Here is a 15,086-nt window from a genome sequence, read left to right on the forward strand (position 1 = left end):
GGAGTGGCTTTGTGAATTGTAGCAACAGAGTGCAGGTAAACCACGGTTGCACCCAAAACTCAAAACCACAGTTGATGCCAACTTATCTGATGGACCTTTTCTCCCTATATATGTGCGTGGACTGTTTGGGGTGAGGACAAGAGCCCTGTTGGTATGCTGGGTGTGCCCTCGCTCTGTTGACTGCCCAACTCCTGTCCTGTGGAACCACCTTCCTGAGGACGATCTGTGTTGTCTTTGTTTCTGTGGCGGCTGCAGACCTTGACTTCTGGCTGATGGTGGGTGTGGCTGGCCTGCCTGTTCTTGTAATAATTGTAATTGGTTTGCTCATTTCCATGTCTGCATTGCTTTCATGATATTGTATTTGTAAGAGATTATCATTGTAGAATAATCACATAGCTGTATGCCTCCAAACACTAACCTGAGCTTTCCTGTCAGGGTCAGAGAGTCCTGTGGGGGTAGTAAGTGGGGCAGCTGCTGTGCTGAGCCGAGGGACTGGTGCAGGGCGGGGCTTTCGTTATGAGGAGGGCTGCCAGCTGTAACCAGTTTGCCAGGTAGATTTGCCATCTGACGATTTAGGTGGTTAGGTGGAAGAGAGGGTCAGTTTAATAATCAGTGGCATGTGAGGAGGTGAGCGAAGGCACGTGGTTTTGGCTTGCTGTAAATGTCTGTTACATAACATTGCACTTTTCTTAAAGTTGGTGGGTTAGAAAGCATCGGTCGCAAAAGAGACTGCCTGTGCTCCATTTAGCTGCCCGCCCAGCGCACAAGGCAGGGGGAGTGAAAAAGGGAACTGTGTTGTCGAAGGCTTTGTGGGGGAAAGGTCATATATTGTAAGGTCTTGTGCGGGATTCAGTGTACAGAAGCACACTATCCCCCATTCCCACTATGGGACCATGTGGCCTGGATCAGTTGTAGCTGGACTGTGATTGCAACAGTGTTCTCAAGGGTTGTACACGAGCTCTGCCTTCCCATGGGAGAAAGGGGACGTGTGTCTTTCACGTGCAAAGTGATGATGGGTGTCAATCCTTCTCCCTTCCCGTTCTGGGAAGGGTCTTCTGTCTGTCGTATGAACTTTGAAAATGTAGGATTTTCTGTGAGTCTGAGTTATATTCCAAGCGAGTTAAATGATCTGTCTTTGACCTGGAATAGACCAGGCTCTGCTTCCACGTCAAACAGCCAAGACTGCACGTAGCGACACTTGACTTTTAACCCACCCCAGTGATGTGCAGTCTTTTTCAGCAGGGCCTGCCTTGCCATGCGTCTCCTACTTAGAGCCATTCCTTGTTCAATGTGTTGTTGAAGACCACGGCCACAGAGCCTGGAAAACCCACCACGACCATTCCTTGCTCAGTTTGTGAAATGCAGGGTTGGTTCTGGCTTGGGTCTTCCATTTGCCCACGCTTCATGAAGCATCAGAGATACCCTTTTGTATGAAGGTACTTCATAAAATGCAAAATGTGGTAGACCACCCCTGGGACCCAGCCCAGTGTTCAGATGAAAGGGCAGGTATAGCTTCTAGCAATATGTCCCAACCAGTTTGACCAGGGAGATGAATTGCACATTGGACGGGTGCTGGCATATCTTTAAAAGAAACTGGCAGCAGCATCCCTGACAAGTGTCTTTGTGGCATTCATTTGCTTGCCTTTGCAGTCAGGCATCAGGACCTACCTGTGTCAGGTGTCCCACGTTTGATCAGCAGTTTTGTGCCACTGGAATGAGAGGAGCAGAGCATAACATGGAGTGTCCTAGTTGAAGGGCCCACAAGTGTGTGGACAGGGTGACATAATGCAGAATTGCTCCAATCTCAAGTCAAGTTTTAGTGGGTGCAGATGCAGTTCCGGCAGTGCTCAGATTCTGGTTCCATCTGTCTAGGTTGTAGGAAAACTGTCGTTGGATGGGTGGCCAGTTCAGTATCCTAGAAGGAGTCGGAGTGTATAGCTGCTGAGCAAGAATAGCGGAGCAGTGGTCCTCCTTTTCTCCTTGCCTACCAGCCATGGTGGATAGTTACTGAATTAGGTGGGTGAGAAGCGGCATCCTCCTCAGGGTCCCCTTTCTCGGAGGGAAAGGTCCTTCTGTCCCTTGGGTGAGCTCTTCTAGTTCCTGTGGAGGCAATTCACGAAGATCGATGTGGTGCTGCATGTGAGACTGAGTCTAAGTGTGCTGTGGAGAGTCTGCCAAAGTTCACCTGGCCCAGAAGGGCAGCGGCTGTTCAGCATCTCAGGCAGGGATTTTTAAACAGGATACGTCAGAAAGTGGATGTGGAACCTTCTCCCTGAACGGCGGCCCCTTCGCAGGCAGCTCAGAAAACCAGGCTGCTTCCTCCGCCTCCTCCTCTTCCTCCTCCTCCTCCTCCTCCTCCTCCTCCTCCTCCTCCTCCTCCTCCTCCTCCTCCTCCTCCTCCTCCTCCTCCCCTGCCCTCTGGGCTCCTGCTGTCCCTGGGACTGTGGTGCTCCCAGCTGTTTGCCAGAGCAGGTATTCTTGAGGTACCCTGGCAACAAGCGCAACTCTGTGCTCGTGCAGCAGCTTACATACTTCACCATGGTGATGGACAGACAGACGCATATCCCGGGCACAGAAACTATTAGCTGGGCAGAATAATGAACTCAGGACACTTCTTCCTGATTCGTTCGTTTCCGATCTGTTGAGTGTCTGTCCCGTGAAATGTTCAAGACTCTCCCCAATCCCAAGAGTCTGAAATGATGGAGTCCATGAACCTGTGAAGCGGTGCCCTGGCGCCAGAGGAGCCCCTCTGGGGTGGTTCTGTTGGTGCGTCGCCCAGCTGTGAAAATGTGGAATTTGGTAACTCTTATGAGAAACACGTGTTACATTTTAAGCTGGATGTAACAGCTTAATGTTACAAACCCTTTCATTTGTTTTTTTCAGGATTTCGGAAAAATGATGAAATGAAAGCGATGGAAGTCTTGCCAATCTTAAAGGAGAAAGTTGCATACCTTTCAGGTAAACACACACACACACACACATATAAATAATATAATTTGGAGCTTTGTTTATTAAATATTACATTAAGGATTACCAGAAATGCCGCAACAAAACTGTCTTGACATCTAGCAGTTCTGGCATTTCAGAGAAAAAAGCCTCAAGTCAATCGAAGTTCATAGTAAAGTTGTACATGAATGTCTTCTTTTTACAAATGACAGAAGCTTTTACTTTAATGCAAGAACAAGTCTGAAAGGAACATTTCTTATATCTATCCCCCTCTCACCCCTAACCACTGCTTCTTCTTGGTCTTGGCTTTTTAATGAGTGATTCAAAATATTACATTTTTAAAAATGAGTTTCTTGTGCATTTGTAGTTTTGTCTGTTTTGGTTGGGTCCCTCCCATCCTTTCATGAAGCTGGCCTTTGTCTACCAGGCCTGTTGGGCACCTGGTTCCTGTTGATCCGTAGTAAGAATGTGGGAACCTCCAACAAACATTTGAGAAACATTTTTGAAGATCCACAGGGGTACCCTACGACAGTTCTGCTGAAAATACTCTTAGTTGCTTATGGTTTTTCTTGGACTATCTTTTTGATTCTCAGAGCTTCCATGTTGTCTCATTAACCCAATAGCTCAAATCACCAGGAAATGCATTCTGGACAAGTGGGAAGCAAGTGTTTCTTGTCAGAAGGGCCTTCTGCTGTTGTCTACAGCTCTTGCTGTTTTGGTGTGCTCGCAGAAAGGAACATCAGGATGAGAAGGCCATTCAGTGGAGAGGATTCCTCCGTGATTGTGACTTTTGACTTGTTCCTTGCTATTGTGTACCTTCTGGTACTTTTCTATCCTTCACTGTCTTGGTCTGTTGCCCATGGTTCTAGCCTTCAGACAGATGAGGTCATCACTCTGATTTCCCTTCTCTCAGCCACGTGACTGTTAGCTCGATGCCATCTTAAACTGTTAAACTAGACTCTTGCACCATGGGCTGGCTGCTCTAGAAATTCTCAGCAACATAGTTCTTGAATTCCCTCTGAGTAATCTTGTTCATGGTTTTGTTTGGAAGCTTTATCCAAGTTTGCCACTGGGTAGCTGCCAGAGCAGTTGAGAGTTGTGTTCTTCAGACTTGTAACACTGAAATGATCTGGTTACAGCCCCAGGTGGAGCTGGACTTTCAAGGCATTGGTGGTGTGTTGCTTTAATGTCTTCTTCTAGTTAAATAGACTACAGCTGTGACATTCTTTCAATTTAGGCACTTTAAAAGCTGTTGGGATTCTTGTGTAGAAGTCTCTCTTTCCCACACTTCCTAAGCTACTGATTACTTAAGAAGATGTGTTCTGCCTGCTTGACTTGCTTGGCTTCTTAGTGCGAAAATGCAGAATGTTAGAACTCTTGAAGATGGTCATCTTCTTGATACAAAATCAATGCAACTACAATTGAACAGATTGGTATAAATCACATTCGGGACACAAAATCCAAAGTAAAAGGATTGTATAATATCTTTACAGCTTTTAATAGCTACAGAAAAGCCTTGCTCATCCCAGTGGTGTGCCTCGAACTTATTTGCATGTAGGGCTGACAGCCTCCAGCTGGAGCCTTGGAGAGCTCCTGGAATGACAGCTGATCTCCTCCGAACAAAATGGCTGCTTCGGAGGCGGGCTTGGTGGCATTTTGAGACTGCTGAGACTTCTCTCCCACCCCAAACTCTGTCCTTGAGGCTCCATCCCGCAAATCTTCAGGAAGTTTCCAACTGAGAGTTGACAACCCTGTTTGTCAGAGGGTGCAAGAGGGTAGATTGGAAAGTGGTGAACATTAAGAAATCCCCGAGGCCCCTCCCGCACAGGCAGAAGAAACCCACTTTCCATCCACTTTGCAGCTGGGTGTTACTGTGCAAAATAGCAAGATCCATTTGCAAACAATTGTGAAAGTGGATTGAAATTGCATTATTCTGCATGTGCGGAAGGAGCCTAAAATGATACATGTATATGAAAAGTTCTTCATGAATTGGCTATAACTCTTGAGGGAGAACATTTAAAATCAGATTCAATTTGAATCAAGTTAATATTTTTCCTGTTTGATATAATGGAACACTAAACTTTGGAGGTAACTGGTTGTGGTGGGTTTTCCGGGCTGTGTGGTCTGGTGGATCTTGTTCCTAACGTTTCGCCTGCATCTGTGGCTGGCATCTTCAGAGGTGTATCACAGGGAGAAGTCTGTTACACAATGTGTCCCTGTGTTACATACTGTAACAGACATCTCCCTGTGATACACCTCTGAAGATGCCAGCCACAGATGCAGGCGAAACGTTAGGAACAAGATCTACCAGACCATGGCTACACAGCCCGGAAAACCCACCACAACTAGTTGAATCCGGCTGTGAAAGCCTTTGACAATACTTTGGAGGTGACGTTTATACATTCAAATAGATTTTTTAAAAGGAGTCTGGAACCTGGGTGCAAAACGCTTACTTCCACCAGGCAAGGCGTGTTAGCCAAGAAAAACGACTCGTTTTGGCTTATTCAGTTCTTACGGAGACTTTTGGCGTGGAGGTCTGGCTGAAAGTTTATACCGGATTTTTTTTGGTGCTGTCAGGGAAGCTACGGTGCCTTCTCAGAGGACAACTGGCAGCTGCTTGGTGAATTCGACGGGGGGAGGTGACAGTTGTGGGCAGCATGAAGTGAGACTCCTCAGCCCTCATTTCTCCTCCTGATTTCCTTTCTTGCTCCACTTCCTTGATTTGTTGCTACTCTTTTGTTGCTGTTCTTGTCCCTCCCCTGTATTTTGCTGCTTTTATCTTTTACTCGCAAGACTTTCGTCTCGGATCCTGGTTGTTTCTTCCAGATATTAGTGCAGTACTCTGTCCATGACAGCACACAGGCCTCTTTTGCACTTTTCCACTTGCAGGAGAAGATTTCTGTTTTGGCTTCTTCAGGATTCTGATCAAGGTCCTTGTGAGCTTCCCTTCAGGTGACTGAATAATTTATTGCAGTTGTGACCTGACCTTCCTCTAAGAAAAGGACCCTAATGAATGATTAAAAAACACTCTTTTAAAATGCCAGTGTTATAGTCTGTGGCATCTGTGTGCGCGTGTGTTGTGTGTATTAAGGGCCAATAAGTCACTTCCAACCTTGAGTGACCTTATGAATTAATAACCTCCAAAACATCCTCTCATTCACAGTCTTGCTCAGACATTTCGAACTGTGGCCCAGGACTTCCTTTATTCAGTCAGCCCATCTCATGTGGGGTCTTTCTCTTTTCCTGCTGCCCTCAGGTTTTCTTAGCATTATTGTTACCAAAGTACAGTAGCCTCAGTTTGGTCATTTTAGCTTGTAGGGACAGTTCAAGTTTATCTTGATCTGAAACCTACTTATGTGTCTTTTTGGTGGCTCCCAATATTTGCAAAACTGTCCTTCAACACCACTGTTCAAACAAATAACGTTTCTTCATGTCAGCTTTGTTCACTGTCCAACTTTCACACTCATACATAGTAATGGAGCATACTAGAGGATGAATTACCATGATCTTGGTCACCAGCTTGTTCTTAAGGATCTTTTCTGGATCCTTCAAGGCTGCCCTTCCCAGTCTCAGTCTTCTGATGTTTTGGCTGTAGTCTTCCTTTTGGTTGCTGATGGAGCCAAGTAATAGGAAATCTTTACAATTTCAGTTTCCTCGTTGTCAATCTTAAAGTTGTGTAATTCTCCAGCAGTTTCTTTGTTGATGTTCAGCTGTAGTCCTGCTTTGGCACTTTCTGCTTTAGCTTTTATCAGAAATCCTTTCATTTCTTCAGTATTTTTTGCCAGGAATGTGGTTTCATCAGCATACCTTCATATCCCTTCCATCAATTTTTGCTCCACCTTCACCTAAATCTAATCCAGCTTTCCTTATGATATGTTGTGCATATAAATTGAAGAGATGGGGAGTAACAATACTGCAATCTTTGTTGTCTCCTTTTTTTGGTACTGGAATGTAGCTCAAGCATTTCCAGTCTGTGGGCCATTGTTTTGTTTTCCATGTTCATTGGCATTTTCTTGTTAAGATTTTGATGGACTCCATTCTGTGTCTTGGAATCTGTTATCTCTGGCATAGTACTCAATTAGAAGCATTGGCCATCTTGGAAGTATTATGCAAACTACTGTTGTCCCAGGGCATAAACTGGTCCCCTGGGTTACTGGTGGCAAAGTCATACAGACTCTGATAGATTACGATATATGAAGTGTCAGTGGCGGCGGCGGCGGCAACACACACACACAGACACACAGACTCTGCTACTATGGTGACTCAGTGATTGGTGATCCCAAAATCTGGGTCTTTATTGGCTCAGGAAGAGATAGTTAACTGTGAGACTTTTGCCAGGTTTCCTGCTGATGAAATATCGAGCTTCCTCTCTGGCCTGAATGTCAGTTGTAGCATAAGTACACCAGAGTGATTGAAAAAGCAGCAGCAGACCAACTCCAGGTCTTCATGGGTAACCCAACTGCTCTTCACACTTTTCAGTCTGGCTTCCGACTGGGCTTTAGGACAGCCTGGCTTTAATTGACGACCGCTGTCTGAGTGCAGACAAAGTCCATGCCTTTTTGTTGCTCTTCTTGGGTTGATCTGCAGCCTTTGATCCAGTAGCTCATACCACCTTGTTGAGGCTCTTGGAGGCAGAAGTCGGTATCAGAGGATGCATCCTGAACTGATTTTAATCATTCCTTATGCACTGAACTCAAAGGGTTGCTGTGGGACGCGAGGGGGGAGGGCTATCCTGCGGAGTCCCATCCCCCATGCTTTTTAATCTCTATGTAAAATCCTTAGGGCAAATCATTCATGGCTTTGGGGCTGGATGTCATCATACCCAGCTCTATATATCCTTATCCAAATCTTCTAGTGATGCAGGAGAGGTCCTGAATAACTGCCTGACTGCTGTGGTTAATTGGCTAAGAGTGGACAAATTGAAACTAAACCTTGAAAAGACAGGTCATGCTGGTTGGGAAGGCAGAGATCTCGAAGGACGTTAGGTGCCCTTGAACACAGCCCATCATCTTGCCTTGGTATTTTAAATAAGATCTTAAAACAGAGGAATGTGTCTGAATGCCAGACTCCTGCTGTCCGATTGGCTCATGAAAGGTTACACCGTTGCATACTGCAGCACATAGCTGGTGCTCAACATTTTTCTTTTTTCCTCTTTTTTCTCAGGTGGGAGAGATAAGCGTGGAGGCCCCATTCTAACATTTCCGGCTCGTAGCAATCATGATAGAATACGACAAGAGGACCTGAGGAGGCTGATTTCATACCTAGCTTGTATTCCTAGGTAAAAATGTTGTCACTGATGTGTTATGACTTGAAGCCTTGTTCTTTGCACCACTGTGTCAAAACATAATGGTCTAAAGGAGCCCTGTGTGAGTTCATAACAAGTTCATGTTCTGTAAACTCCCAGAAATAACTTAGCAACAGAGTTCATTGTCCAGGGGAACTTATAAGGTGGAGCAGGCGGCTGCTGTCTGCTTGGAAGAGAGCTACTTTCCAGTTTTTTTGTACTGAGCTATAATTTTTTTAAAAAGGGGTATTCTCTAGTGATTCCTGTTAATGAGCATGGCTGCTTTCCCTCCCTACACAGTGAGTGAAAGCAGGGTGGGGGCACCCCCAGTGGGCCTCATGTGCTACTTGAGGTGGATGCAGCCCAGGGAAAGCTGCCCTTCATTCCTCAAATTGTGTCAACTTACCAAAGGAACTTTATGATGGAGGAAAGGTCCTTTTAATGACAAAGGTGTAAGTGGCTTTTTACAAAATGGGGCATGTTGCTGCCCTGAGAGCTTGCTTTGTTCGGCATTAAGGGAGATTTTGACCGACTGTTTTATTTAGCTGCTCTGGCGAGAAGGGGGTGGGGGTGTCAGCATGACGTCAGTGGGTCAGCATCTTCTAAGAAGGGCTGGGAAACCACAGAGGAGTACATGTTGCTGAATAATTAAGCATTAATTCTAAGGTAAAGTTTACACCTAATAGTGTCCAACATGACATTACAAGAGTGCTTAGCAACCCAGAAATATCTCACAGTGTAGGTGACCATCTCTCCCTCAGTCAGTCAGAATAATATTGAGGAAAGTGTGGATTTTCTCTTCAGGGCCAGCTGGACCCTGTTAGAAATTGCAAAGCTGCAGAGCTTTCCAAAAGAGCTGGAGAAGGCTGGGTGTGTGTCACACTTAGAGGGGCGAGCAGAAAGGCAGGGATAAGAGTGATCAGATGCTTTGCAAAACCAAGACCACTGTGAGATAGTGGTGTGACTGTGCCCGAGTGAAATAGTGAACCCAGGCGGAGCTACCGTCATGGCGGAGTCAGGCTGTTGGTCTTTCAGGGCCAGTCTTGTCTTCGCTTTCTGGCAGAAGTCCTTCATGTCATCTACTGCAGATGCTGCAGATTTAATCTGAGACTTTCTGCCTGGAAAACAGATGTTCTACTACTGAGCTACAGTCCTTTTCTCCCTTGGTGATAACATTTTGCCATTGGGTGGAAGGTGGGAAGCTAAAGGCACACATTACTTGGTTTTGGAAAACCAGGGGATGTTGGGTGGAGAGCTCAAGAGGCTGCAGTATCAGACCAGTGGTCTGTCTAGGTCAGCATCATGTCTCACATTTATTAACTGCTTCCTTTTTAAGCGCAAAAGTCTGTTCCTAATTACCTTACTGAAAATAATCTGGGAAACATGACACAGTAACCGACCTGGGTGGCCACAATATGTGCAGCCAGGAGAGTTTTGCAGTCGTGCTCATTCTCTTGACAAGTGTCTTGTTTGATGCACATGTCACAAGTTTAGGTTTCCACTTAAGAAATCATAAATTGACACTTTAATGGCCTGATGTGTGAAGAGGTTCTTCGCTGTCAACTTGACTGGCCCGCAGGGAAGTTCAAAGGATTGGGCTGGAGAATATGCTGTTGCCTCTCTGCTGAGTCACCACAGTTATTCTGGATCCCTCTCTACTGATAGATGCCCTTCTAGCCTCCTGGCCCATTTCTGTGCTCTCAGTTCTGCTGCCCCCTGGCCTGGATGGGCCTCCTCAGATCTCAGAAGCTGAGCCATGTCGGCCCTGGTTCGCACGTGGATGAGAGACCACCAAGGAAGTGCAGGGTCGTTACACAGAGGCAGGGAATGGCTGACCACCTCTGTTGACTAACTCTCTTGTCTTTAAATGTGCACTGGGTTGCCATCAGTCAGCTATGACTTGACAATACTTGACACACGCACGAAGTTCCTCTTCCTGGCCGCAGCTGCCTCTGGAGCAGGTCTGTGCACTTTTCCGGCCACTTCCTAGAGCAGGAACGCAAAGGGGACTGTGTGGGGTCTCCCCCGTTGATTCCTGCCATCCATGTCCTTGCTTAGGTTCAGTGAGGTGAATGGCCTGCCACTGCTGCAGCAGCCGCAAGAAAGAGAAATGGCAGGACGAGACTCCTCCGCCTCCGTGTCTGGCCTGGGGCTCCAGCGGTTGCTGCCCTGCTGCTTCCGCACAGAGAGAAGTGAGCCCCTGAAGGGCAGAGCACCTCCCCCCACGGGTATCCTTGTGTCAGCTGACTTTGGTTGCCACGAGTAGCATCTGTGCAATGTGTCTGAAACCACCAAAATTGCAACTTGAAAAGAAAAGGCCAAGGAGTTAAACAACTCAGCTGTGTTCTGTGAGAGCTCCAGCAGCAGAACTGGTGCGAAAGAGCAGAAGCTCTGATCGCAGAACTGCCAGAGCCTTTGTTCCCGCCTCCTCCTCTGCCAGTAGACGGAGTTCAGGTGCCGGGAGTGTGAACACCTGCGTGTTGCTTCATGGGCTCTCGTAGCCTCAGGGTGGAAGCGCGTCTGTGCCAGTTCATAGCCTTGCAGGCTGCTCCTTTGCTCGATGGCTTATTTGTGGCCGTGTGGACTGAAACTGGGCCAGATGTCGTTCTGTGCCTTTCAAGACGTTCTGTGAAAGAGTGGAAAAGTAAGTGAATCCTGTGGCACGTGGAACAAGAATTCTGTGGTTTGTTGGGAGAGAAACACAAGCCCCATGTCATCACTTTCCCCATCATATCAGCCTCTTGAACCCCTCACTGTTTGCACAAGCAGAACACTGTGAGAAGAGAGTGAGCGAGCCACTGAATACCAGATGAAATGTTTGGCAGTTTGGCAATTTGGCACCCTTCCATCCTTCATTGTTGTCAAGGTAGCAACAAGCATAACTTTGGGTCCTTTGAAGTCTGAGGTGACATTTGTTAGGCACAGCCAGGCTTGAACACCTTCTGTGATTCTGTGCAAGTGGAGGTAAGATGTAGAATTTAGTTCTGAGTGTAGAATTCCGTAGCCTGGAAAGTTTAACTTTTGTGCACTTAAGTTTCTGGCTCTTATGGCTGCCAAGATAGGTGGTTTGAAGTCTGGCAGAATTGCCAGAGGAAGAAGTGATAATTAACACAGATCCACGTATTGCTGTTCTCTTTTCTGTGCTTTCCCCCCTACTTTCTGTTATGTTATTGTGTTTTGTTTTGTAAAATATATGGATTTTTTTTTTTAAAGCAAGAAGTGTTTCTGTAAAACATTTAATTGGTTAGGGACATGGGCAGGGCTTCAGTACTGTCCCAAGGGTAGCAGAAGTAGTATCAGTCATGTAGATGGGGAACAGCTGGAGTGACTTCTTAAAATACTGGGCACAAGAGTTTACTGCCTTGTGCAGAACCTCAGTTACCTCGATTCAGACTTTTAATATTTGTAGTTCCAAGTACACGCACAGCCCACCCCACAGCCTTGGGTTACCACAGAAGCTGTTTTGTTTGTTCTGTTAAGTATTCTGCACATTCAGATATCCTGAGGATGTGCAGCTTATGAAACAGGTTTTGCAAATCAAGTGACACACACTTTATTGCTTTGCACACTTTGGGTATAGGGCAGTGGTGGCGAACCTATGGCACAAGTGCCAGAGGGGGCACTCAGAGCCCTCTCTGTGGGCACGCGCAAACAGACCCCCCCCCCCTCCAATCTAGGCTTGCCTGGGCCGCTGGGCTCGATTTTTAGCATTAAACCTAAGACCCAGTTTTGGGGAAGCAGTGTAGGTAACCCTGTTAAGCGTTGTTAAACCCCACTGATTTTCATGCGGAGAACTAAAGCATGATTCTTTACCTGGGAGTAAGCTCGGTTGCTGGCAATGGGGCTTGCTTCTGAGTAAACCCTCCTAGGGTTGTGATTCACCCGTTGGAAGAGTTGCACGGTTGCTTCAAAGCAAAGCCACTGACTACCACCAAGCTTACTCCTGAGTAACACACGCCTTGGAGCCAACCATTTTTTCTAAACTAAAACCTCAGTATTCAGGTTAAATTGCTTTGTTGGCACTTTATAATAAATAAATGGGTTTTGGGTTGCAATATGGGCACTTGGTCTCGAAAAGATTCGCCATCACTGGTATAGGATGTCCTTGGCATAGAGAGAATGGAATTGTTGGCTCTAAGTGAGAACACCTGGGGGTGTGCCTTAAGGTAGTGATTCCTCAAGCTGTGAGCTGGGACCAAACAGGGGTCTGGACTCGCTCGTGGGTGGTTACCAGGCTAGGACTGGGAAGGACTGGGATCTGAGCTGGGAAAGGGGGCTTTGGGAGGACCCATGTTTGCCTACTGAATACCCAGAGACTGCAACTGTCTGTACACGACGATTAATTGAAAACCTGGAACATTGTTTGGTGGTTCCTTCATTAATACAGGGGGGATCCAACTTTGTGGGTGAACTAGGCAGCTTTGAGCTATTTGCCTCAAATATATAACGTATCTCAGAGAGAGAGAGCGCTATAACTTGAACCTCATAGCCTGATGGCTCAATCGCTGCTTGGGTGGTAAGTTCCCTTCCTTCCTAGATCAAACATCCTGTCTCTGTCCAGTTCTCATGGCGTGAGATGAAGACGGCTCTGCAGGGGGTTGGTAGGGGGGTAGAACCAGAGAGGTGTCGTGGTTAAGAGCAGGTGGATTCTAATCTGGAGAGCTGGGTTTGATTCTTCACTCCTCTGCCTGAGGTTTGCTTTCCTGCTCTTCCACACGCAGCCTGTTTGGGCCAGTCATGGTTCTTTCCAAACTCTCTCAGCCCCACCTGCCTCACAGGGTGTCTGTTGTGTGGAGAGGGAGGGAGGAGTTTATGAACCGTTTTGAGAGCCTTCGGGGTTAAGAAAAGCAGGATGCAAATCCAAACTCCTCTTCTACTTTAAAAGACAAAATTGTGTCCTGGTTTCTCTCGGTAGTGCAGTATTGTGCTCCTTTCTGTGAGATACAAGGTTCTGAGTGCACAGAAGCCTATGTGTGATTCATCTTGGGATTCATCTTCTGGGGGAGCCCTTGGGGAGTGCAAAGCTGCTGTCTTCTACAATCCTATCAGGTTGGATAAATTTCCAGCCAGACTTTATCTTTCTGCAGATAAAGCTCCTTTTGGGCCAATAGAGCACAACAAGAATAGGACTGGCAGATTTGGGTACCGAGGTGGGCATCTCTAACTGCTATCTCATTTGCCTTCCAGTGAAGAAGTATGTAAAAGAGGTTTCACCGTTATTGTAGATATGCGTGGATCTAAATGGGACTCTATTAAGCCACTTTTGAAGATCTTACAGGAGTCCTTTCCCTGTTGCATTCATGTTGCACTGATAATCAAGCCTGACAACTTTTGGCAGAAACAGCGGACTAACTTTGGAAGCTCCAAGTTTGAATTTGAGGTATTTGTTGCATCACAGTTGGGCTTTCCTTTCCCCTAGTTTCAGCACAGACATTAGAAGTCTGTCTCTTGAGCACTACTTAACCTGATCATAAAATGTACCAGTCTTGTAACACACACAAGCAACAAAAGTGAGTTTAGGACAAGCACTGGTTTCTCTATTCCATTTTTGGACGTGGTCCCCTGACCTCCACTGCAGATGAACGTCATGTTCTGTGTAAAGCCTGTATGCCTAAAGAGGATTGGGAGGGGGAGGGCAAATCCACACATATGAACCCGCTTGTCCTTTAGAGTTGTGGAGGGAGGCTCTAGCTAGTCCAGGGCATCAGCAATACCAGGCAGCGTTGCTTCCTTCTCTGTGACCTGATTTTCTCTCCCTGGAGAGGCCTGTCGGGACCCCATAGCACAAAGTCTCAGGGTTGAACTATTTTTAATTCAGTTGGCTTTTCTTACCATGAGGCACATGCTTTTTTAATCAATTCCCAGCCATCTGGAGTTTAACTCTTGAACTTAAGTGTGCTGTCTTGTATTTTCCCACTTTAAGGGAGAGGGGAATCTTCAATTCACTGCAAACTTGATGTTGTTATTTAACACAGTGTTCAAATTGAGGAATGTTCATTTGTCACCAACAAGATCAGCAGTTTAGAACAAACATGTATCATTTTGATGTTTTCCTCTGTGAGGTTTTCTTCAATATTAGCCTTAAGGGTGACTGAGAGCAGAAGGCTGATTTCCGTGATCTTCAAGGAAGGCTGCACTGATTCTGCCGCTTAAGAAAGGAAATACTTGGCCACCATGTGCTGCATTTTGTGCTGTTCCAGGGAGTTCCAGGCAGCCTGTGTGACCTGCCTGTTTTGGCATGATGTGCGTCAGGTTCTTCTGACAGTGCCAGTGGCCAACAGCACCCAGCAGCCATCACGGCCGAGGGGGAATCGGAAAACCAGGGTGCCTGATCCTGGCCCAGTCAGTTATACTGCACTGGCCATGAGGCAGGTGGGCTCCTGTCCAGAAGCTCTCCCACTTCACGCCTTAGTTTTGCTTCTTTCTGCTTTCTCCTCGGGATTGGTGAACCTTCGGCACCCGTTGGAACGCATCTGGAGCTCTGGGTTGAGAAATCCCTGGTTCAGTTCTAAAATTTTCAGTCTGAAAAGTTTGCCAACACAGTGCGGTCCTATGTAATCTATATCCAGTTACTTCCATTCTAATCAGAAGACTTTAGACTGGAGTAACTCTGCATTGGATTGTGCTGAACTTTGTACCCTGCTGTTTGTTTTTAATGGAATCTGACAGTAGGGAAGGTGGTACGTTGCATACGCGACGACGCATCGACGCGACGACGCGATGCGCTATCGCTATACATACGCGACGCGACTTGCGACGCGATGCGCCATACGCGACGCCATCGTTAGGGGCCTGGCTTAATATCCCTCTTTTCCTGCATAGCTTACTGGGTGATGTGGGACCAGACAAGACTTGG

General features: G+C 46.6%; 1 protein-coding gene across 7 annotated transcripts in view; it reads left to right on the plus strand.

Moving 5' to 3' along the window:
- Positions 1-15,086, plus strand: part of TRIO (trio Rho guanine nucleotide exchange factor) — a 312,768-nt gene that overhangs the window by 68,006 nt on the left and 229,676 nt on the right. For all 7 annotated transcript variants that reach the window (XR_007245439.1, XM_048507596.1, XM_048507598.1 and 4 more), the window contains exons 2-4: positions 2,884-2,958; positions 8,110-8,224; positions 13,418-13,610. Coding sequence is in view for 6 of the 7 variants with exons in the window: in XM_048507596.1 (XP_048363553.1) it covers positions 2,884-2,958; positions 8,110-8,224; positions 13,418-13,610 (383 nt within the window). In the remaining variant the exon portion in view is untranslated. The remainder of the gene's footprint in view (positions 1-2,883; positions 2,959-8,109; positions 8,225-13,417; positions 13,611-15,086) is intronic.

The sequence above is a fragment of the Sphaerodactylus townsendi genome, linkage group LG09 (genome assembly GCF_021028975.2).
Source record: "Sphaerodactylus townsendi isolate TG3544 linkage group LG09, MPM_Stown_v2.3, whole genome shotgun sequence".
In the NCBI taxonomy this organism is placed as follows: Eukaryota; Metazoa; Chordata; class Lepidosauria; order Squamata; family Sphaerodactylidae; genus Sphaerodactylus; species Sphaerodactylus townsendi.